The sequence below is a fragment of the Protopterus annectens genome, chromosome 13.part0, assembly GCF_019279795.1.
Source record: "Protopterus annectens isolate FY-2018-M chromosome 13.part0, PAN1.0, whole genome shotgun sequence".
Classification (NCBI taxonomy): Eukaryota; Metazoa; Chordata; order Ceratodontiformes; family Protopteridae; genus Protopterus; species Protopterus annectens.
The window spans coordinates 1,356,184,733-1,356,211,837 of NC_056747.1; the positions used below are offsets into that span (position 1 = coordinate 1,356,184,733).

The 27,105-nt window shown below is 37.7% G+C and overlaps 1 protein-coding gene across 1 annotated transcript in view; it reads right to left on the bottom strand.

The window, feature by feature from the left end:
- ADCY10 (adenylate cyclase 10) overlaps positions 1–27,105 on the bottom strand; it is a 376,739-nt gene that overhangs the window by 116,730 nt on the left and 232,904 nt on the right. Inside the window, exons 16-18 of the mRNA XM_044054989.1 lie at positions 26,796–27,073; positions 15,931–16,112; positions 2,225–2,365 (exon numbers count right to left, since the gene is read on the bottom strand). Of these exons, the coding sequence (XP_043910924.1) occupies positions 2,225–2,365; positions 15,931–16,112; positions 26,796–27,073 (601 nt within the window). The remainder of the gene's footprint in view (positions 1–2,224; positions 2,366–15,930; positions 16,113–26,795; positions 27,074–27,105) is intronic.

A 27,105-nucleotide genomic window follows, 5' to 3' on the forward strand; every position in this document is an offset into this window, starting at 1 on the left:
GTGTGAGAGCTCAAGCTTTGTCTACCAGCAGGATAACCTCTGATGTAGGGGTAGGGGCTATACTTACTCAGGAAACAGGTGATGAAGAATACCCAGTCTGTCTTAGCAGAAATATGATGAAGGAGGAAATAAGATACTGAAACACTGAGAGAGAGAATACCAGAAAATGGGCACTCACTTTGTTACACTAGCGTTTATTAGTCTGATGTTTCACATTAGTGATGGACCACACACCCAAGCAATGGCTTCACAAACAAAAATATGTCAACAATAAATTAAGCAGGTATGCTCCTCCCTGTAACCCCTCAAGTACACAGGCAAGCACAGCCTGAGTACTAAGGATACAATGTGGATATTATCCAGGGCTTGCATCCATCTTGACTAGGATAGAACTTGTGGTTCAGGGCTTGCATCGATCTTGACTAGGATAGAACTTGTGGTTCAGGGCTTGCATCCATCTTGAATAGGATAGAACTTGTGGTTCAGGGCTTGCATCGATCTTGACTAGGATAGAACTTGTGGTTCAGGGCTTGCATCCATCTTGAATAGGATAGAACTTGTGGTTCAGGGCTTGCATCCATCTTGAATAGGATAGAACTTGTGGTTCAGGGCTTGCATCCATCTTGAATAGGATAGAACTTGTGGTTCAGGACTTGCATCCATCTTGACTAGGGTAGAACTTGTGGTTCAGGGCTTGCATTGATCTTGACTAGGATAGAACTTGTGGTTCAGGGCTTGCATCGATCTTGAATAGGATAGAACTTGTGGTTCAGGGCTTGCATCGATCTTGACTAGGATAGAACTTGTGGGTCAGGGCTTGCATCCATCTTGAATAGGATAGAACTTGTGATTCAGGGCTTGCATCCATCTTGACTAGGATAAAACTTGTGGTTCAGGCTTGCATCGATCTTGACTAGGATAGAACTTGTGGTTCAGGGCTTGCATCCATCTTGAATAGCATAGAACTTGTGGTTCAGGGCTTGCATCCATCTTGACTAGGATAGAACTTGTGGTTCAGGGCTTGCATCCATCTTGAATAGCATAGAACTTGTGGTTCTCTTTGAAGGGTTACTATGGTACAGTGGATTTGCAACAAATAAGAATGTACTGTTTTTCTCATAAATGTACTAGTTTGGATGTAAATATACCATTTTAGTATTTAAGGTACTACTGAAGAGGTGTTTATACACTTGGCAATGTGGTTTAAAGCCTGTGATACTATTCGATCTGGGACGTAAATTCCAGACTTTAAGGCAGAGCACAAAAAAGCAGGCAGGGCCTGGAAAGACCTGCAGTAACGATTTTAAAACATAAAGTAGAGAGTCGATTATCTGAAACATCAATTATCCGAGCCAGTCTTCCAAAGTTTTCAGGTAGGAAAAATCAAAAAGTCTGAATATATAAACATTATATCTATTTGCTTGAGCATGTTTCTGAGCTTATAGTCAGCTCGTGTGTGAAAAATATTTTTTTATTGTCCACTGGAATCACTGAATGGTTGAAAAGTGTATTCCTGTGTGCAGAAAAAAAAATTAGAGTTTAATTAAAAGTTTTTTATCCGGTTCAATTATATGTTTGATTATCCAAACAGTTTGATTATCCGAACTACCCTAGGTTCCAATTAGTTCGGATAATCAAGTCTCTACTGTATATAACCCAACAGAACAGACACAGATGTCTGGCACTGTAGATGGAATATTTGTAGTTTGCAGCTAGAGGAATTACAGAATGAGTCTTAGAACCACAGGAAGGCTACCCAATTGGGAACTGCTCATTTGAAAGAGCAGAGCAATTACGGATTGTGATTCATCCGAAGAATCATTGAATGGATCAGCAACGAAAAAGGGGAACAGAAGTGCGATTACAAGAGAATTCTAAACCAGTGCTCAGGATAAGCAAGTGAAATTACTTAGACAAAGGAAACAGAAAGGGAGTAGCTGAATGGAGGAAGACAATGACATCACTGTGACTGCGTAGTGACAGATACGGAACATACTGGAAACTATAGAAATGGCCAAAGAATGAAAACCATCAAAAAGTCTATGTGACAGCAAATGTATAATTTCCTAACAGTTTCATCCAATCTTTACAAAATTAGAACCTGCAGTAAAATAGTACTGTGTGTTCTTACCTGTGTACTTACCTCTGATCGCCAGCAGAACTGAAATGTTTCTCACTTACTGAAAATAAAACACCTAGTATTAACAAAGTTATAAGTACTTACCTTTGATTGCCAGAGGAACTGCAATATTTTGTAAATCCACGTTTTCACTTGCTAAGCATTTATAATGAGTTTTCTTTTCATCTTCAGTATCAATGCACTTTTTAGAAATCCTTGCATTTATAAAGTCCTCAAAGGTTTGAGCTGAAATGTCATAAATATCAGTATATTGATAAATTTCTGATATTTGCAAAGTTTACTTCAGAGTAATAGAAAATGCTGGATATGTCAGGCACATACAATTCTGTTTTATTTTTAAAATTAAATAACATACATGGAATTCCATAGTCAGAAAAAGAAGTGCGTGTATGGAATGTGCTCTCTGTTTGCATCTCAAAGGTGACTATTGAGCTCTAAAATGTTCCACATCTACATACATCTATTAAGAGCTCTACTAGTATTCCTTCTGAACTTTGAACTCCACCAAATGAACCTGCTTTTGAGCATTGTTTAAATTATTTATCATAAGATTATTATCATTTTTTTATTATAAATCCCATGCTAATATTCAAAAAAGACATCTATTTGCTTAGCTTTGACATGAAACTCTTTTGTTTGATCTTATTAATGTAACAGTCTTGCGTTTGATGTTTATTACCCAAGTATTTCTCAATCATGTCTTCACTGTAATGTTTAATATTTTTAAAAAATCTTATTTGGAGGCTTCTGGTTCTGGTTTAGAGCATACAACAAGTTTTATATATATATATATCAAGAGAAAGAAATAAAATGAACACACATCTAAATGTGTAACCAATAAATCAGAACCCAGTGTCAACTTTCTGCATGATTATTGAGAATTCTATTTGAGCTTGACAAAGTAATTAGTTATCACTGGTGACAATTCTCCAGGCCACATGGGTCACTGGTGGCAATTCTCCAGGCCACATGGGCACACCATAAGACTCAGGACAAGTAACGTCAATGAGAAGGGCTCTCACCTATAGGGCATCCATATTCTAATGGCTTGTGACCTGCTCCCTTGCAATTTATGTTAGTGATTTTCAAACTTCATTTTGGAGTCAACTTTCATCTAATGAAAGGACCTTATGCTGCATAAAGAAGATACTATCCAATAGTGTGGTTCTGCATTTACTGAACTGGATCTCAGACTTTCAGAACCTGAATTGCAAATTACACTTTTTAGTACAATCAAAAGCTGCAAAAAGAAATGCAGAAATGAACACATCCTTCAAATAGTTTTACATTTGGTTAGACCAATCTCTTAAATTTCAACTACACATTCAAAACGCACACACCACGGTTCTGGGCAAACAAGGTCTCACCTCTTCTGGCCATAGGCAAAGGCATATTCTTTTCATAATCCAAATATGAATGAACCTTTATAACTGCAGCCTCACAGAAAAATGCCACCAGCTTGCACACCATCTCCAATAAAATCTGCCCGTTCATTACTAAGTCCCACATTAATGAACACCACTGCCTAACTCTCGCCAAAGCTAAATGGCTCCCAGTACATTTGAGAGCCAAGCTCCTGCTAGGATCATTAATTTACAAAGCCCTTTCCCAAGACATCTTACCCTCTCATTCATAAACTTGCCACTAAACCCCACATATAATCTCAGGGGTATTTCTCAGCTAAATCCCACCCTGCTAACTCCAAAACTAAACTTCATTGCAATGACCATGCATTCTCCATCCTGGCACCTAAACTAACGGATGCCATTCCTGTCTCAATCAGAGATGTCAGAAAGTACTCAATGTTCAGATGACAGCTCAAGGAACATCTCATTCATTCAGGTCATGTTACAGCTCTGTCATGCACCCCTTCACCCCCTGTTTCATCCGTGCAGCTCTGTCATGCACCCCTTCACCCCCTGTTTCATCCGTTACAGCTCTGTCATGCACCCATTCACCCCCTGTTTCATCTGTTACAGCTCTTTCATGCACCCCTTCACCCCCTGTTTCATCCGTTACAGCTCTGTCATGCACCCCTTCACCCCCTGATTCATCCGTTACAGCTCTGTCATGCACCCCTTCACCGCCCGTTTCATCCTTCCTTATCTCACATTGCCATACTTCACTTCCTGCCTCCCGTTCATTCTACTTCCTTCTTCTCTTTGCATCTCTCACACTTCATCTTCTTTCTACAGCACTTCTCTGTGCATGCCTCTCACCATTTCTCTATCTTCCCCTCATGGTATCCTTTCCTGCAGCTATTGTAATTTGGCACTTCTAATGAATTCATACCTCTATCTATAATGGCATCCCTGTAACATAAGCCATCGCTGCCATTATCGGCACATCTTATCCAAAAAGCTCTGCTAAGCATAATTTCATCTTCCATCCATGTTTTGACATTGTAAACTGCTTCTTGAACTAAATGTTGTAGCATATTCTTGCATCTGTAAATATGTGTATGTTTTTAGCATATCCTTGTATCTGTAAATGTGTTTAGTTCACCCGGGCTGTGCCTTGCAAATCATCCATTGAGACCACTGCATTATACAGGTAAACAAAAATAAATAAATGAATGACTGAATAAATAAATAAATAAACACAATGACGAGCAAGAAAAATGAAACACAAGAAGTAATGTCCATGTCTTTCACTTGCAGGAAGGATATGCAGACAAAAACATAGCTGCTGTTCTATAAACCTGCACTTTGATGTTTTTTGGCTTGACTGGAAGAAACCACTGAGCAAACTCATTTTCTTTAGCAACAGACTTGGATGCATGTTTCTTCTTGGTTGCTAAAAAGGAGCTTGTTTGGAGAGATATCTGTCCAGGTTGAAGTATCTTTTAGTTTAGATCTATTGGGACAATGTTTTTTTTCCAAAGGTGTGCTTCAGCAACAAATACTGTGGTTTCTTGTACTATCTAATCTGTGCTCTTAGGAAATAACAGCAACCACTCTATCGTGCTAGACTGAAGGTTTCCGTAATACACAGCAGACAAGTAGAATTTCTAGACAAGAGTATAATCAAAGGACAGGCACGAGAGGGGGTAGTACTCATGATAAATGACCACAGCAGCCTCTGCTCTAACTCTGTGTATCCACAGATAGTATGGGCCTGTGAAACACACCTCTCAACCTCTTAAAGCAAGAAATCTGGACAAAGCTATAAATAAAAGAAGGACAAAGGCCCCAAAATAGGGACGATTTTTAAATATTGCTTTTACAAACTCAGAAAGTTAATAGAATAACAAGTTTTGTATTAGCATGGATTTTCTGAAGGTTATGAATTCGGAAACTCAAATGTCTGATATAATTTTCCAACTTCAGACTTCAATGATGTGCCACTAATTTGCCAGAAAACCACACTTTTATGAAAAATGGACCAAAAATATGAGGCACAACTCTGGACATTCTACAGAAATCTGTACAGTTGAGAGGTGTGCTGTGAAGCAATGCATGCCACAGAGGTCAGGGAGAGACGACAGACTACTTGAAGAACATCTGCTGCTACTGTTTATGTGATTTTAGTTTGAAAGAAAGAGTTGAACTTTGTGTATTTCACTTTTCACACAGCTTTGCTCAATGCAAAGTGCAGACATGCTGTCTGGGGTCAGTACTGTAAAAATATGGCTCAGTAATCACTTTTCTTGAATCATTTCTCCTGCTGTAAATCACGAATAGTTTGGCAATTTGGTGCAGGGGTTTTAGACTAGGTGCTGCTTGACCTTGACCCTACTACAATTTTGGGTTCAGTTATCACAGCCTCCACCTACCTGCTGCGTTAGTCTAAGAGAATGAATTCACCAGATATTGCTTCTAAGCTACCCCAACAAAGGCACTGTATGCAAGTGATCTTTCCCAGTTGACTTTTTTGTTTACTTGGTTAAGAAGTAGGAATCTAAGGAACAATCTGTTTTTGGTGTGCTGGATGTAGAGTTTTAAACTTTGCATCAATGAGCTTCCGCTAAAGTACAAGGCTGAGTCTACCAGCTCCATTATTGCAGAGAACTAGATGGTTTCTATGTTGGCACATTTATTGGACAGAATTAAAAGAAAATGCCTTGGGTAAATGTAGTGATTAGAAAAGAAGACCCATACCATCATGTGGAACATGCTATGGTATGCAATTGCTGCTCTAATTCTGCGTGTTAATAAATACCGGTTACTAAAGCATTTTAACTGCCAAGTGTCAAAGGAGGGGGACTGGACTGATTTTTAGTACTTATGTATTTCAAAGAAGGTGTGGGAGAGAAATATTATGAAAAGTAATGACAAACAATATAAAATTTCAGTATCACTTTAAGGTTGCTAATCCTTGTCTCATATCTAGGCTGTGGGTTAGTATCCGCCATCCCTTAGTTAAATCTGCAGGCTCAAGTCTACCTTTATGTATAAACGGGGCACTGCCTTATAGCTGAAGATCAGCTATCCCCCTTTTTTTTAATTTTGGGGTTCACTCCTGACAGCCTTTAAAACAATCCGAGGAAGTTAGCATCTGCTGGTTACTGTTTACTAACTTGCCCACTTTCCCTACGCTTGAGTATGTAGCATACCTTTCTGCTGTACGAAAAGAGTAGCACCTTGTAAGAAAGCCTTGCTATAAAGCATGCTTCCCTGACTTACCTCTTCCTTGAGTGAGCATGTGAATCTAAAAGCAGAGACTTGCTAAGGCTACTGGGAAAGGTCAAAACAGTTCTCATATTCCCTACATAAAGTAAATGAAACATCATTGTGAAAATCCTTGGTATGTCAGACTCTGTTTCAGTCTTTCTGCACTTAATAGTTTTAATTTCTGCCATTCAGAAAACTTGCACATTGGTACAAGGGCAGAAAAATAACACCATTAAAAAAGGGACGACTTGCAAGTGTTCTTACATACAGCAGTGCTAATAGAGACATAATAGACCCATAGCAAAAATCAAGAGAAAAATGCATAGGATGATCTAAAAATGTATACTTGGAAATGCAAAAGTTTGTGACTGACAGGCACACAAGCTAGTTACTGCCCCTCAAACACAGTAGCTGCACAGTTTCCATCAACCCAAAACATGCCTTGAAAATACTTATGTCAGAAAGGATAAAAAGCAATGTTCAATAAAAGAAAGAGAATACAGTGCAGCTAATGATACTGAAGATGCTACATAAATGTAAAAGAGAGAGAACATCTAATAACAGACAATAGCCTCCATGTAACGGATAATCACTTTCATAATGTTATCCACGTCAGCATATGTAATGTATAATCACTTTCATAGTGTTATCCACATCAGGATATGTAACATATAATCACTTTCATAGTGTTATCCAAATCAGGATATGTAACGTATAATCACTTTCATATTGTTATCAACATCAGGATATGTAAGGTAAAATCACTTTCATAGTGTAATCCACATCAGGATATGTAACATAAAATCACTTTCATAGTGTTATCCACATCAGGATATGTAATGTATAATCACTTTCATAGTGTTATCCACGTCAGGAAATGTAACATATAATCACGTTCATAGTGTTATCCACATCAGGATATGTAACACATAATCACTTTCATAGTGTTATCCACATCAGGATATGTAACGTATAATCACGTTCATAGTGTTACCCACATCAGGATATGTAACATATAATCACATTCATAGTGTTTTCCACATCAGGATATGTAATGTATAATCACTTTCATAGTGTTATCCACATCAGGATATGTAATGTATAATCACTTTCATAGTGTTATCCACATCAGGATATGTAACATAAAATCACTTTCATAGTGTTATCCACATCAGGATATGTAATGTATAATCACTTTCATAGTGTTATCCACATCAGGATATGTAATGTATAATCACTTTCATAGTGTTATCCACATCAGGATATGTAATGTATAATAACTTTCATAGTGTTATCCACATCAGGATATGTAATGTATAATCATGTTCATAGTGTTATCCACATCAGGATATGTAATGTATCATCACTTTCACAGTGTTATCCACATCAGCATATGTAACGTATAATCACGTTCATAGTGTTATCCCCATCAGGATATGTAATGTTTAATCACGTTCATAGTGTTATCCCCATCAGGATATGTAAGGTATAATCACTTTCATAGTGTTATCCACATCAGGATATGTAACATATAGTCACATTCATAGTGTTATCCACATCAGGATATGTAACATGTAATCATGTTCATAGTGTTATCCACATCAGGATATGTAAAGTATAATCACATTCATAGTGTTATCCACATCAGGATATGTAACATATAATCACATTCATAGTGTTATCCACATCAGGATATGTAACATATAATCACATTCATAGTGTTATCCACATCAGCATATGTAACGTATAATCACGTTCATAGTGTTATCCCCATCAGGATATGTAATGTTTAATCACGTTCATAGTGTTATCCACATCAGGATATGTAATGTATAATCACTTTCATAGTGTTATCCACATCAGGATATGTAACATATAGTCACATTCATAGTGTTATCCACATCAGGATATGTAACATGTAATCATGTTCATAGTGTTATCCACATCAGTATATGTAACATATAATCACATTCATAGTGTTATCCACATCAGGATATGTAACATATAATCACATTCATAGTGTTATCCACATCAGGATATGTAACATATAATCACGTTCATAGTGTTATCCACATCAGGATATGTAATGTATAATCACGTTCATAGTGTTATCCATATCAGGATATGTAACATGTAATCACGTTCATAGTGTTATCCACATCAGGATATGTAATGTATAATCACTTTCATAGTGTTATCCACATCAGGATATGTAATGTACAATCATGTTCATACTGTTATCCACATCAGGATATGTAATGTACAATCATGTTCATACTGTTATCCACATCAGGATATGTAACATGTAATCACGTTCATAGTGTTATCCACATCAGGATATGTAATGTATAATCACTTTCACAGTGTTATCCACATCAGGATATGTAATGTATAATCACTTTCACAGTGTTATCCATATCAGGATATGTAACGTATAATCACGTTCATAGTGTTATCCACATCAGGATATGTAACATATAATCACATTCATAGTGTTATCCACATCAAGATATGTAACGTATAATCACTTTCACGGTGTTATCCATATCAGGATATGTAACGTATAATCACGTTCATAGTGTAATCCACATCAGGATATGTAACATATAGTCACATTCATATTGTTATCCACATCAGGATATGTAACATGTAATCACGTTCATAGTGTTATCCACATCAGGATATGTAATGTATAATCACTTTCACAGTGTTATCCACATCAGGATATGTAACATATAATCACGTTCATAGTGTTATCCACATCAGGATATGTAATGTATAATCACTTTCACATTGTTATTCACATCAGGATATGTAATGTATAATCACATTCAAAGTTTTATCCACATCAGGATATGTAATGTATAATCACGTTCATAGTGTTATCCCCAATTGGATATGTAATGTATAATCACGTTCATAGTGTTATCCCCAACTGGATATGTAATGTATAATCACATTCATAGTGTTATCCCCAACTGGATATGTTATGTATAATCATATTCATAGTGATATCCACATCAGGATATGTCATGTATAATCACGTTCATATTGTTAACCACATCAGTATATGTAACATATAATCACTTTCATACTGTTATCCACATCAGGATATGTAACATATAATCACTTTAATACTGTAATCTACATCAGGATATGTAACGTATAGTCACTTTCATACTGTTATCCACATCAGGATATGTAATGTATCATCACGTTCATAGTGTTATCCACATCAGGATATGTAACGTATAATCACTTTCATAGTGTTATCCACATCAGGATATGTAATGCATCATCCATTTCATAGTGTTATCCACATCAGGATATGTAACGTATAATCACGTTCATAGTGTTATCCCCATCAGAATATGTAACGTATAATCATGTTCATAGTTTTATCCACATCAGGATATGTAACATATAGTCACTTTCATAGTGTTAATCACATCAGGATATGTAACATATCATCACTTCATAGTGGTATCCACATCAGGATATGTAACGTATAATCACTTTCATAGTGTTATCCACATCAGGATATGTGACATATCATCACTTTCATAGTGTTATGCACATCAGGATATGTAACATATAATCACTTTCATTGTGTTATCCACATCAGAATATGTAACGTATAATCACATTCATAGTGTTATCCACATCAGGATATGTAATGTATCATCCCTTTCATAGTGTTATCCACATTAGCATATGTAACGTATTATCAATTTCATAGTAATATCCACATCACGATATGTAAAGTATAGTCACGTTCATAGTGTTATCCACATCAGGATATGTAACATATAGTCACGTTCATAGTGCTATCCACATCAGGATATGTAACGTACAATCATGTTCATAGTGTTAACCCCATCAGGATATGTAACGTATCATCATCTTCATAGTGTTATGCACATCAGGATATGTAATGTATAATCACTTTCGTAGTGTTATCCACATCAGGATATATAACATATAATCATGTTCATAGTGTTATCCCCATTAGGATATGTAACATATAATCACATTCATAGTGTTATCCACATCAGGATATGTAATGTATAATCACGTTCATAGTGTTATCCACATCAGGATATGTAACATATAATCACATTCATAGTGTTATCCACATCAGGATATGTAATGTACAATCACGTTCATAGTGTTATCCCCATCAGGATATGTAACGTATAATCACTTTCGTAGTGTTATCCACATCAGGATATTTAACATATAATAATGTTCATTGTGGTATCCACATCAGGATATGTAATGTATAATCATGGTCATACTGTTATCCACATCAGGATATGTAATGTATAATCACTTTTATAGTGTTATCCACATCAGGATATGTAGCGTATCATCCCTTTCATAGTGTTATCCAAATCAGGATATGTAATGTAGATTCACTTTCGTAGTGTTATCCACATCAGGATATGTCATGTATAATCCCTCTCTTAGTGTTATCCACATCAGGATATATAATGTATCATCCCTTTCATAGTGTTATCCACATCAGGATATGTAACGTATAATCACGTTCATAGTGTTATTCACATCAGGATATGTAACGTATAATCACTTTCAGTGTTATCCACATCAGGATATGTAATGTATAATCACGTTCGTACTGTTATCCACATCAGGATATGTAACATATAATCATGTTCATAGTGTTATCCACCACAGAATATGTAACGTATAATCACTTTCATAGTGTTATCCACATCAGGATATGTAATGTATAATCACATTCATAGTGTTATCCACATCAGGATATGTAATGTACAATCATGTTCATACTGTTATCCACATCAGGATATGTAATGTACAATCACGTTCATAGTGTTATCCACATCAGGATATGTAATGTACAATCACGTTCATAGTGTTATCCCCATCAGGATATGTAACGTATAATCACTTTCGTAGTGTTATCCACATCAGGATATTTAACATATAATCATGTTCATTGTGGTATCCACATCAGGATATGTAATGTATAATCATGGTCATACTTTTATCCACATCAGGATATGTAATGTATAATCACTTTCACAGTGTTATCCACATCAGGATATGTAATGTATAATCACATTCAAAGTTTTATCCACATCAGGATATGTAATGTATAACCATGTTCATAGTGTTATCCCCAATTGGATATGTAATGTATAATCACGTTCATAGTGTTATCCCCAACTGGATATGTAATGTATAATCACATTCATAGTGTTATCCCCAACTGGATATGTTATGTATAATCATATTCATAGTGATATCCACATCAGGATATGTCATGTATAATCACGTTCATATTGTTAACCACATCAGTATATGTAACATATAATCACTTTCATACTGTTATCCACATCAGGATATGTAACATATAATCACTTTAATACTGTAATCTACATCAGGATATGTAACGTATAGTCACTTTCATACTGTTATCCACATCAGGATATGTAATGTATCATCACGTTCATAGTGTTATCCACATCAGGATATGTAATGTATAATCACTTTCATAGTGTTATCCACATCAGGATATGTAATGCATCATCCATTTCATAGTGTTATCCACATCAGGATATGTAACGTATAATCACGTTCATAGTGTTATCCCCATCAGAATATGTAACGTATATTCATGTTCATAGTTTTATCCACATCAGGATATGTAACATATAGTCACTTTCATAGTGTTAATCACATCAGGATATGTAACATATCATCACTTCATAGTGGTATCCACATCAGGATATGTAACGTATAATCACTTTCATAGTGTTATCCATATCAGGATATGTGACATATCATCACTTTCATAGTGTTATGCACATCAGGATATGTAACATATAATCACTTTCATTGTGTTATCCACATCAGAATATGTAACGTATAATCACATTCATAGTGTTATCCACATCAGGATATGTAATGTATCATCCCTTTCATAGTGTTATCCACATTAACATATGTAACGTATTATCAATTTCATAGTAATATCCACATCACGATATGTAAAGTATAGTCACGTTCATAGTGTTATCCACATCAGGATATGTAACATATAGTCACGTTCATAGTGCTATCCACATCAGGATATGTAACGTACAATCATGTTCATAGTGTTAACCCCATCAGGATATGTAATGTATCATCATCTTCATAGTGTTATGCACATCAGGATATGTAATGTATAATCACTTTCGTAGTGTTATCCACATCAGGATATATAACATATAATCATGTTCATAGTGTTATCCCCATTAGGATATGTAACATATAATCACATTCATAGTGTTATCCACATCAGGATATGTAATGTATAATCACGTTCATAGTGTTATCCACATCAGGATATGTAACATATAATCACATTCATAGTGTTATCCACATCAGGATATGTAATGTACAATCACGTTCATAGTGTTATCCCCATCAGGATATGTAACGTATAATCACTTTCGTAGTGTTATCCACATCAGGATATTTAACATATAATCATGTTCATTGTGGTATCCACATCAGGATATGTAATGTATAATCATGGTCATACTGTTATCCACATCAGGATATGTAATGTATAATCACTTTTATAGTGTTATCCACATCAGGATATGTAGCGTATCATCCCTTTCATAGTGTTATCCAAATCAGGATATGTAATGTAGATTCACTTTCGTAGTGTTATCCACATCAGGATATGTCATGTATAATCCCTTTCTTAGTGTTATCCACATCAGGATATATAACGTATCATCCCTTTCATAGTGTTATCCACATCAGGATATGTAACGTATAATCACGTTCATAGTGTTATTCACATCAGGATATGTAACGTATAATCACTTTCAGTGTTATCCACATCAGGATATGTAATGTATAATCACGTTCGTACTGTTATCCACATCAGGATATGTAACGTATAATCATGTTCATAGTGTTATCCACCACAGAATATGTAACGTATAATCACTTTCATAGTGTTATCACATCAGGATATGTAATGTATAATCACGTTCATAGTGTTATCCACATCTGGATATGTAATGTATCATCACATTCATAGTGTTGTCCACATCAAGATATGTAACATATAATCACTTTCATATTGTTATCCACATCAGGATATGTAATGTATAATCACGTTCATAGTGTTATCCACATCAGGATATGTAACGTATAATCACTTTCATAGTGTTATCCACATCAGAATATGTAACGTATCGTCACATTCATAGTGTTATCCACCTCAGGATATGTAATGTATAATCATGTTCATAGTGTTATCCATATCAGGATATGTAATGTATAATCTCATTCATAGTGTTATCTACATCAGGATATGTAACGTATCATCACGTTCGTACTGTTATCCACATCAGGATATGTAATGTATAATCACATTCATACTGTTATCCACATCAGGATATGTAATGTATAATCACGTTCATAGTGTTATCCACATCAGGATATGTAACGTATCATCACGTTCATAGTGTTATCCACATCAGGATATGTAACATGTAATCACGTTCATAGTGTTATCCACATCAGGATATGTAATGTATAATCACGTTCATAGTGTTATCCACATCAGGATATGTAATGTATCATCACGTTCGTACTGTTCTCCACATCAGGATATGTAATGTATAATCACGTTCATAGTGTTATCTACGTCAGGATATATAATGTATCATCGCATTCGTACTGTTATCCACATCAGGATATGTAACGTATAATCATGTTCATAGTGTTATCCACATCAGGATATGTAACTTATCATCACGTTCATAGTGTTATCCACATCAGGATATGTAACGTATAATCACGTTCATAGTGTTAACCACATCAGGATATGTAAAGTATAATCACTTTCATAGTGTTATCCACATCAGGATATGTAATGTATAATCACGGTCCTAGTGTTATCCACATCAGGATATGTAACGTATCATCACGTTCATAGTGTTATCCACATCAGGATATGTAACATATAATCACTTTCATAGTGTTATCCACATCAGGATATGTAATGTATAATTACGTTCATAGTGTTATCTACATCAGGATATGTAACGTATCATCCCTTTCATAGTGTTATCCACATCAGGATATATAACGTATAATCACTTTCATAGTGTTATCCACATCAGGATATATAACGTATAATCACTTTCATAGTGTTATCCACATCAGGATATATAACGTATAATCACTTTCATAGTGTTATCCACATCAGGATATGTAATGTATAATTACGTTCATAGAGTTATCTACATCAGGATATGTAACGTATCATCACGCTCGTACTGTTATCCACATCAGGATATGTAACTTATCATCACGTTCATACTGTTATCCACATCATGCAATTAGTGCAGAGATTTATGGCTTTGACTGTTGATGCTCTGCTTCCTTTTACCCCAAGTACAGACGTTGAGTCCAGTGCTCTTGGTCTTGGCCCTCCCCCTCCATAAAAGACCTATCCAGTGGGCTTGCATATCCAGTTAATGAATTCATAAAAAGTAATAAACCTAAATCTGATCTTAAAGTGTGAAAGAAAAGAGTCATGGGTACTGCTCAATATTTTGTTGAGTCAGTATGTGTGAATATTTTATGGAGGTGCAACTTTATTTTCAGCTTTGATAACAAAGGTAATATATTTCTTTAAATTAAGGTCACAGTGAAACAACAGTAAAGCATTGCACAGTTTGGGGTAATGCATGTATTAATCTGCAATGTGGAACTCCAGGTTTCCCAAGAGGATACAGCCTTCATGGCAGGACAGTGCTCATTGTCAGTAAAATGTGACCTAGCAAAAGACTTGCTAAGGGGTACTACCAGAGTAATGACTTTTGGTGAAACATTTGTAGCCAAAATATCTGAAATATATATATATATATATATATATATATATATATATATATATATATATATATACATATAAAATCTAGTTATGTTAATATTGATCCATAGTTAAATCTATTTATATATATATATATATATATATATATATATATATATACACACATATATATAGATATAGATACACACACACACACACACACACACACACACACACACACACACACACACACACATGCACTCACTTATAAAAATAGACCAGGTTTAAATGATAAAAAGCCATCTCACCAGTCCTTTTTAACTTTTTATTCTGCCACACTTCACTAAGTTGTGAGATATTAATGACAGAATCCATGTCAAGATCGTTGTCATCCTCTATTTCTTCAAAACGAAGGAGGTTGCTATAACACAGACATTTTAATAGTTCAATACAGAAAAATGGTGTCCCTCTGCATTGTGTATTTAAAATGCTGAAAGCAAAAATGGGTATAATTAGCATCTGACAAATACAAAATACAAGATGTTTTAATATTAGCATCTGACAAATACAAAATACAAGATGTTTTAATATTGCTATTATTTACAATAAAGGAGAAAAATGTCTGTGCTTTAGAGCTACATAATTGTGCATCAATGTAATAACAAACACAAATACTCTGTGTTACAACACAAAGTAATAATCACAAATACTCTGTGTTACAACACAAAGTAATAACAAACACAAATACTCTGTGTTACAACACAAAGTAATAACAAACACAAATACTCTGTGTTACAACACAAAGTAATAACAAACACAAATACTCTGTGTTACAACACAAAGTAATAAACACAAATACTCTGTGTTACAACAAGCAGTGAAAACATGGAACACCTGAATATAATAGAACAACAGACCTTTCGAGCTAAGACTGCTACCCAACAATCTGTATTTGACTAGCAAATGTCAGAAGAAGGGGACCTGGGCCAGGAAGATGGGGGTAAGTGGCCAGGGATGGCTCGCCCATCTTGGGAGGTCACAAAACAAGCTGATAGACTATTAAGTTCTCATACTCCCGACATAAAGTAAATGACACCACTGTGAAAATCTGAGTACTTCAGACTCTGTCTCAATCTTTCTCCACTTAATATTTTTTGTTTCTGCCATTCACAAAACTAGAATCTGGTTACAAAGTTTTAAACTTTGCGAAGGTAGTCATTAGGTTAGCAGCACGTTGTTGGCTGATTTGTGAGCTCTAAGTACTGCCTTGTTAATAGGGAAGCCAAGTAGGCAGAGCTGGCATATGGAAGCAGGCTTTAAAATGAACTGATACCGTATGCCCTCCTGCAGCAGTCACCATAGGTTCATAGGTTCATAGGTTCATACTAGGCTATCTGCCCTAGGGCATTTATAAGCCTAGCCAGAATGTGTTTGGCTTTCGCCACCCATTTTAAATTTATTTTGCTATGCCCTTTTTCGAGGTTAGTATACTGTGCCTCTGTCTAACAGTGACACAGAAGTGATACCCGGGGTAAACCTACGATCTCCCATCCACTCATCAAGATTCCTCTTGAAGAGAGTCAATGAGGGACTCTGCCTAACCTGGAATGGGATTTTATTCCAGAGTGAAGGGAGCCTCTGGGTTATGAATCTGTCCCTCCAGCATGTCCTATTTATTTCAGTGCTGAGGTTCAAGTCTCTCGAGCACGTAGCTCGATGGGATTTGGATTTTCTGAGGTGCAGCATGTCCATTAATTCCAGGTTGGACATGGCTTTATACGTCAGGCACAGATTGCCTCTGAACAGGCAGTATGCCACTGAGTAGAGCTGGAGTTTCTTTAACCGGGCAGCATATGGCATCTGTTTGAGCCCTTTGATCCTCTTGGTGAGGTACTTTTGGGGTCTTTCCAGTTGCTGCAGGTGTCTGGTAAGGTACATCCCAAAAGGGCATTGTACTCAATTATGGGCCTGTTGAGGGATGAGTAAAGAGGCACAATGATCTCCCGTGATCTAGATGTGAATCCCTTCATGATTAGGTGGGCTATATAAAATGTTTTTCTAACCACTTTGGCCACGTGGTTGTCAAATGAGAGATTGCTATCAACTTGGGTCCCCAGGTCCCTAATTACTTCTTCTGTACTTAATGGATTACCACCTATGTGGTAATTTATGAGCACTTTGTTTTGCCAAAGGGATGACTATACACTTTTGGCATTTAGCTTGAGGCCATGACTCTGGCACCAGTTGTCTGTTTCTATGAGGCCCTTTTGGAGGATGCTTGTGTCGGCTGGAGAGTCGATTATGGTGCCCAGTTTGCAGTCATCTGCAAACTTGGTCAGCCACAGTCCTTCCGTGTTGGCCTGTACCTCTGAGAAATATATACCGAACAAGAGAGGTCCCAGGACTGAGCCTTGTGGGACACCACTTGTAACTGGTTTGGAGTCTGATATGGCTCCAGCAATTCTAACCATGTGGGTTCTGTCCTTGAGCCAGTTTGCAATCCATCTAGTGACATAGGGGTTTATATTTAAGCTAGTGAGCTTATCTATAATGCCCGAGTGGGGTATTGTATCGAAGGCTTTTGTGAGGTCCAGGTAGGCTGTGTGGACCACCTTCCCCTCGTCAATGGCCTTGGTGACTGTTTCAAAGAAATCAACCAGGTTTAAGAGGCAGGATCTGCCCTTAACAAAGCCGAACTGGGTAGGATCCAGTGCCTGTAGGTCCCCAATATCTTTATTTATGAGGTCCATGATGATCCTTTCCATAGCTTTGCAGACCAAGCTAGTCAGGCTTATGGGGCGATAGTTTCCAGGATCTGTTGAGGCACCACCTTTATGGAGAGGGACCACTGTTGCTGTACGCCGCTCATTGGGCACATATCCTGTAGTAAGGCTGAGATTGAACAGTAGTTTTATGTTTGGGTTTAGCTCTTCTTGGAGTTCATGTAGGGCGCAGCCGGGACACCGTCTGGTCCCATTGATGCTGTGTTTTTGCTTTGGAGAGGGCGGCTCTTACCTGAGCATCTGAGATGTCAGGGGCAGCACTCTGCTGGGATAGATATTTGCCCTTTTGGTGGGGAGGGAGTTTGTGCTGAACCTGTCAGCTAGGATGTTGGCAATGTCTGTGGGTTCAGTGTATTTTTTGTCATTTTGGACTAATTCTGAGCATATCTGGGAATTACCACCCAGGTTCCTAACATAACTAAAGAAAGCCTTGTGATTATCCTTAGTGTCCTGTGCAATTTTTCTCTCGAAGCTGGCCTTAGACAATTTTATGAGTGCCCGTAGTTTTTTGCTAATACTGATCAGTGATGCCTTCCCTTTTTGGGATTTTGCTCTATCATTTAGTAGCTTCCTCCTTCTATTGTTTATTTTGTTTATGGCTGGGGTCCACCAGACAGGACGTCTGCCTTTGGAGGATTGGGTCTTGGTTTTATTTGGGATCGCATGATCCATGCAGTCCTGAAGGTGTTCATAGAATGCGTTTATAAAGGATTCTGCGGTCTGGGCCGTATTTTCCACAGGCCCGGGGGCTTTGAAGGATTCCACCTCAGTTTTGAGGAGTGTGAAATTTGCTTTAGAGAAGTTTTTCACTGTGGTTTTCTGGGCAGGGGGTGGGGTCGGGATGTGAATATCCAGTGAGATTAGTTTATGGTCTGATCTTACCAGTGAGGGATACACTTCTGGTCTGGAGCATAGAGTCCCCATGTTGGTGATGATCAGGTCCAGTATGTTTTCCCCTCTTGTGGGAGTGGTAACAAGTTGTTCCATAGCATTTGAGTTTATAAATTCTAGGAACCTTTGGGCTAGGGTGTTGGAGCTAGAGTAATGCTCCCAGTCTATGTTTGGGTAGTTGAAGTTGCCCAATATAATGGTGTTTGGAGAGACCTTCATATTTTCCAGTGTTCTCAGTAAGGCCGAGTGGGGTTCCTGGGTTTGGGAGGGTGGTCTGTAGCAGGCTATAAACTGGAAGGCAGTTTTACCCACTGTTAGTTGCACATGGATAGTCTCTGATGCTTCGTGCTTTGCCACCAACCTGGAGGTGTGGGTATCTTTGATGAATATCGATACTCCCCCTACTTTTGTGGTTCGGTCCAAGTTTTGGGGCCGAAAAGCATGGTATGAGGTATAACCAGGTAGTGCTGGGGTGCTCTCGGGAGCCCTGAACCAGGTTTCTGTACTGCACAGATATCGATGTTCTCTATGCTAAGGAGAGTTTTGAGTGCGTGCATCTTGAGGTTTAGAATTCTGGCATTGAGTAGCATTACTCTTAGTTTTTTATCCCTTGTGATACCAATAGGTCAAAAAGGTTGAACCAACCCATTGATGAAAACTCAGTTCCTAACTCTCGTCTTCACTGTCTGTTTACATGATTTGAGCTTGAAATAAGGGTGAGTTTTCTCTGAAAATGAAGACCCCCTTGTCATGGGGAGAAGAGATGCTCCAGAAGACAGGATTGGGAAATCAAAGGTGTCTACATGAGGTCTGTGATGAATCATCAGTGACTTTGTTGCATTTATTTAAAGAGTCTGCTGTAGTAAAATTCATAGAATCAAGTGCCTAAGATAAAGTTTTTATGATTTTTTTTTGTATTTTATCGACATTTTGTTCCTCTGCATATCTCGTGAGTGTAATTCTTGAGATGAAGTACTTTTTTATAAACTTTACAGACTCTATTTTAGGCAAACTGTTTAATCTAAATGTATTATTCTGATAGGCATACCAATTAATAACAAATAACAGTATATTATCACAAAAATAAAAGCCAATTCTTTATGTATAGAATAAGAAATCAAAAGAGGAAAACACCATCTCCAACAATCAGTCCAAAACCTAAAGCAGTAATCACTGCTTGAAATAAATAAATAAAATTGTTTTCATAAATAGGTTATCTTGGATGTTTATATTGTCAATGTCTTAAACATGCATGTCATGTTTAATCGAAATGCTAACTGGATTATAACAAATTGTATATCATGACAAATGCTATATTTTGCAGTAATTGTAGCTGTAAGAAATAAAATGCTGTATGGACTCATCTGTAGAAATATACAATGGTTAGATAGCCTTGTTAATAATTTTATGATCTGATGAATGGGTATCTAAATAGGCTAATTTTATATTTTGCAAGTTGTTGAACAGCATTTTAACGAACCCGGAAAACTGCCAGTCATACGTGGCAGCAGTTATTTTGTGGAAGAGTGTGGTACAGTGGGATTATGCAATTTGCCCATTCCCTGCTGTGGCACAATTTCAGAGTTGGTATATATAATAAGCGGGGGGCTGTGGGATATGCAGCAAGACACATGAGAGGTGCACGTGGGCTTACCTCCCTGCAAAAAGCAAGACTACTTCTATACTTTTGGGGTTTTTTTTGTTTTTTTTTTGATCAGCTGCTGATCAACAAGTTGTGCTTGATAAGTTACTGTTCAATGTCATTTATATATATATATATATATATATATATATATATATATATATATATATATATATATATATTTATACACACATATATGGATTCACTTCATAACACTGAAAACTCAAAACACTGAAAATGAGAAAACTTCATAATATAGAAGACCAAAACACTGAAACTTCAAAACACTGAAAACTCAAAACACTGAAACTCAAAACATTGAAAACACATAGAATACATATACTGAGTTTAAACAACATAAATCATAGCACTTTCCAACAAGTGTAAGCAGGGGGGCAAGCCCCCCTGCACCCCCCATGTGGGGGACTGCTACTTAAATATATCAACTCCAAGATTGCACTTAGTGTAGTGAAGTGCAACCTCGGAGTTGATATATATAAGTAGCAGGGGGTGTGGGGGGCTTGTCCCCCACATGGGGGTTACAGGGGGGCTTGCCATCCTGCTTACACTTGGTGGAAAGCACTATGAGTTATGTTGTTTAAACTCAGTATATGTATGATATGTGTTTTCAGTGTTTTGAGTTTTCAAGATTTTGAAGTTTCAGTGTTTTGGTTTCAGTGTTTTGAGCTTTCAGTGTTATGAAGTGAATCCATATATATATATATATATATATATATATATATATATATAGATATACATATATACACACACATATAACTACACATACATATACATATATATATATATATATAGATATACATATATACACACACATATAACTACACATACATATACATATATATATATATAGATATACATATACACACACACATATAACTACACATACATATACATATATATATATATATATAACAAGCACCAGCAATGAGCTGTCTCCTGTGTAAAGAACGTTTGTATATGATTGATAATGCATTTTGTATTGCATGTGTGTTTTTGCAAAAGGTGGCTTTTTATGTATTACGTTTTGCTTTTTTTTTCTTTCCTTCATTTTTTTTTTGGTTGTTAAGCCAAAATGAATCTTAAAGAATGAATGTTAATACATCTTTAGCCCGCCGTAACATCGAAACAATATTTCATTCTCTTGTCAAAAGATAATACTTTGTATGAGTTTATGCTATTATCTTCACACCAGCTGCTCAAATTTCTAACTATAATTCCTTCTTAATTATCACTTTATGTTTTTGATAATTGCTGCAGGAATGGTTTCCTGCATATGTTGGAGGTTTTCTCTACAGACTCGTCTGAAAATGCAAGCTTCCCAGATGACAATTCTCAGTTAAATGAAAGCTCTGTACTTCCCACAAGGCTAGATTTGTGTTGTCCATCTGACTTCAGTCTGTCGGTTGTCAGATCCAGCTGGATCTGAGGCCTGCAATTAGACTATGGCGCTAAAGCTCAAACTCTTCTTCCTTAATCCCCTGCACCACCCAATCTCCTCCGCTTGAATTTGTTTTCCTCTTACTGGACCCTTTAAAGAAAGGCTATAAACAGAATCATAAAGGTATGTACCTGAAGAGGTTCAACACAGGAAGATTTCAGGTTGGTCCTTAAGGTCTTCTAGAAGTGGAGAACTAAATAGAAGTCAATTTGGAAGGGGAACAGAGGGAGGAGGGTTTGTTGAGATGGATGGAAGAAGAGAACACTGGCCTAGTATTATGGTAAGTACATAACTTTTGTATACAACCATGGTCATGGGTGGGGAAAGACAAAGGGGCTTCCTGATGACACACTGTTGGATGTCATCCACCTTAAGATATGACTGTGACAAATCTCTGTAAGACTTATGGGATACTGCATAAGATGTGTTGTCAGAGGCCACTGGACCGAGATAGTCCACTGAAATGCCCTCATGCAGAACCTGGCCAGAGGAACTAACAAAATGGCAGTCTCCATCGATGTAAGGAAATGAAGGATTACAGAAGGGGATGGCCTCTGAGCAAGAAGAACCTGATGGTATTGAAGCCATAGAGATGACAACCTTGAAAAGGGAAGGCTGGTAATTAGAGTTGTAGTGTCCAGTAGTGTCCAGATGGCAACCTATAAACTGCAAGACCTCCACTGGCTGTTGCTTGGATTTCTTAACATTCACTGTAACCACAGATGGAGGAAGGATTCCTTGCTTATACTATTTATTTATTTTATTTTACATTTGTTTACCGAGAAAGTCTGACTTGGAACAAAGTAAATTTTCATAGGACACCCGGGGAGAAACATTCCAGATGCATGTCTTTATACTAGTTATACCCTTGAAGTTGCCAAAAGGAGCCAATTGTCTAGCTAAAGAAAGACCCAGAATCACTGTAGCCTGAGCTCTGCTGGTATCACTGAAATGAATTTAGTGAACACTCAGGGGCCATAGTGAGACCAAAGGGCAGAGCGCAAAACTTAGAGCAGAAACTTCCTGGAATGTCTGGCTGTATTAATGTAATGGTAAGCATCCTGGATGTCTGCTGAGCAGAAAACAGTCATTTTTCTTCAGTAGAGGAAGAATGGACCACACTGTTACTATCTGGAATTTGGTCTGGTTAATGAATAGGTTTAGTTTGCTTAGGTCCAATGTTGGCCTGAGGTCCTTGTTTTTCTTGGGCACTGAAAAGAATCTTGAATAGACCTTGGTCTGGTGGGGACTCCTGGATGACTTGTTTTACTAGCAACTTTTGTATTTCTCCTTCTGCTTCCCTTTGAGGCTGGGGTCGAATTTCAGGATGGTATTTCTGATGAATAATCAGGAAATCATGTAAAGATATAGAGTGGACTCTGTTAATGACTCTCAACACCCAGAAATATATGGTGACAGCTTCCCAAGCTTGAGGGTGAAGAGTAAAGTGCTCTCTGACTGCCTTCACAGTGCAGCAATTTGGCAAAACTTTAGAAGTGCTAAAAGGGCTTGTAGGAGAAGGTCCCTTAAAGCTCTGATTCTGTGGACTCCTTCTACCCCAAGGGTGGAATCCATTAAAGTTTCCCTTTGTCCTCCAGGAGTACTACCACCTGGAGTGTCCTGACAAGTTGCTGGAACGTTCAGAAGAATACCCATTTACCTCCCCTCTGATTGCTGAAGAAAGTCCATTGAGGGGTGAAAACTAAACCTGCATGGCAGACAGCTTCTTGCCATCCTGCTTGGTACTGGTCAAAGAGCCTTTAACTTTAGGTTTAAACAAATTGGAACTACTAAATGGAGGCACATCAAGGCATGGTGGCCAACAGCAATGATGGTGCCTGCACCCTGACCGTACCATCCACTTGGATTACAAACACACAGACACATTAGAAACTGACAGCATGGTAGCCAACAAATCCTCCATAGACATACAAGTCTTGACTATCATTTGGGATGCTATGGTAACCTCGTTAATCAAGTCCCCCTGTAGTCTGGTCAGGTGTGCCATTTAATTCAGACCACAAAGAGCAAAGCTGACTGAAGCAAATGTGTGCTTCCTAAATCTTTTCAACCCATTAGACTGTATATTGGTAGTATGGTCAGATACACTCTCCTCTCAGACTTCCTTTTTGGTTGCCTTGACTGCTACTATAGCATCAACCGCAGGCCCTTTGCCCTAATATTTCCTATCCTTGGGTAGAGCTAAAATCTGTTTTCCTAGGGATAGGCTCCACCACTTCTAGTTCATTTCATGGCCTAATTCAACAAGTATATCTGGACAGAGTACCATCAAGACCATTAATGAGCCTGCACCGAAAACCTCAAGAAAAACTGACTACTCAGAAGAAGGGGCTTCATGATCCAACCTCCTTATGTCTCATCAGTTCTAAGAGGTCACCAAAAAAGGCATGCGTCTGCTCTTAGACTGGTGCTTCCTGTAATCTTTGAGGAAGGGACATTGAATGAGATATGGATGCCTCAGAAAAGCCCCAGAGCTGGGGCTATTCAGGGCCTCAAGATATAGGCTGTCTCTGAATAAGATGATGTGTGACAGAGGTTCCAGATTTACTAGAGAAATGGGCTGGATCCTCTCTACAACCTCAAACTCTAAGGCCATAAGACAATGGATGGCTCTGCTCTGATCCAAAGATCTATGGGTAGCACTAACACTACACATATACCCAGCTGGATCCAAGGCTTACACTGGAGCCAAGCTGGATGGCCCTGCTCTGACCCAAAGATCTATGGGTAGCACCAACACTGCACATATACCCAGCTGGATCCAAGGCTTACACTGGAGCCAAGCTGGCTACCAAGGGGCAGGGATGGTTCCAAAAGCCTTAGACTTAACCTCCATGCCTCCAGCCCCAACCTCTTGCTTCTGTAATCTGGTTAGCTCTGAAAAGCCAGAGATGAATGCATTAAGGTAAACATGTAGCATAAGGCAATGCTTTTGGCATGGATGAGGGAATCATATAGGCTAGAGGTGGATCCAGACCCACTGAATTTGTAGGGTGGATTACTGAAATACAAACCAGAAAAGAGCAGAGGGACCAACTCCTTCCACCCTCAGAGTGGAGGAGGGGGGATGATTCCCAAGTCAATCTGTGTCTTCATGAAGGGCTGCATCATCTTGTCCAAATCTATTTCCCTAATACTCTGAGAGGACCTCAGGGATCTTGAAAGTACCATCAAAAGAGACTTTTCAGGCAGGTTCAATGGTCTGTCTAACTCCTGGACACTAATCAAAGGAGTGGGATCTAAGGGGGTGACCACTCTGTTGAGCAGCCAGGATCAGTGAACTGCATGGTTTCAGAACTGCAGTCAGAAAAGGACTCAGAACATCTGAGAGTGAGGACAGATGCAACTTTAATGTCAGATCTGAAGAAGCTGCAGATCAGGCCCAGTGTGGTGCCAATGCCACAGTCAAGGTGTGAGCTGAAGAAACACAGGACCTGCAGGGCTTCTGTAATGGCTTATCTGATGCTGCACACTCAACAGAGCTTTTGCATCAGTCTTGAGATTTATCTTCATCCTTTTCCTCTTTTTTGTCTCTCTCTTACCTCTGTCTTTGTCTCCATCTTAAACTTCTCTGTGGTCTTCTTGGCAGGAGTAGAAGAAACTGTGGAAGGGGAAGCTGTGGCAGTAGAAGGGGAAGCTGTGGCAGTAGAAGGAGAAAAATCAATTTAGTGTGCCTGTCAGCCAAGGGCCTCCATGTAAAAGGTACAGGCCTCACAATCCTTATCAAGGTGAGCTTCTCCCAGACAGTACATGCACCATTCATGTGAGTCTTGCAGGGGCAGCTTGTTAATACTCTTTCTGAAGCCTGAAGTCTTCCAAGACATACTGAAACCACCAACAACCAGCTCACCACTTCACATAACTTAAAAAAATGGGGAAAATCCCTGTAGCCTGAGTACCACTTACACATGAGAGAATGACCTGGGGACATTAAGAGCTAAAGAAAGACACCTATCCCTAAAAACCTAAACTTCCTAAAAAAAAAGGCAGAGAGAACCCTGAACACTAATGTAAAATTAATAGTGAAAAAACACTTCAAATCCCTTTGGAAAACTTATCTGAGCACAGATGCTGAGACCACATCCATCTCAATTGTGGCAAAGATCTGAGGAGATTTGGTGGTGCAAAGCCTCAGAGACATAGTTTGATTGCTTGTCTCAGATCCGACAACCCGCATATTGAGGACTGAAAAAAAAACAACATCAGATCAAAGCGGAATAAATAAATAAACAAGTGTTTTCCTGATAACAGACCTTGCCTATACAGAAATAGTACTAACAAACATGATGTTTGTGAAAGTGATGGCAGTCAGAGGAAGAATTTAGAATACCAACTTTGTATAAACAGTGCAGCTTAGTAACAGAGTTTTATACTTACATCTCTAGTGGCTTTGGAATTTGAACAACACCAAGAAAACTGCAGGCTAGTTGTTTAACAGCAGATGAGTCCAGCTCCTCAAGTTTCATATATAATGTTTTTGAAGATTTTATACTTTGAACTTTTTCATAGAGTGGAGTTTCAAGCGTAAGTGGTTGCAATGCCATAACAAACAAGGCAGGTGTTTGGTTGGTAATTCTTATTATGATGTCCATTGACTCTTTATCGATGAAGTGCACATTGTCAATAATAAAAATTAAATTCTCCTTCTCTAACACCTAATAGTATATAAAATAATAAATTATTTATT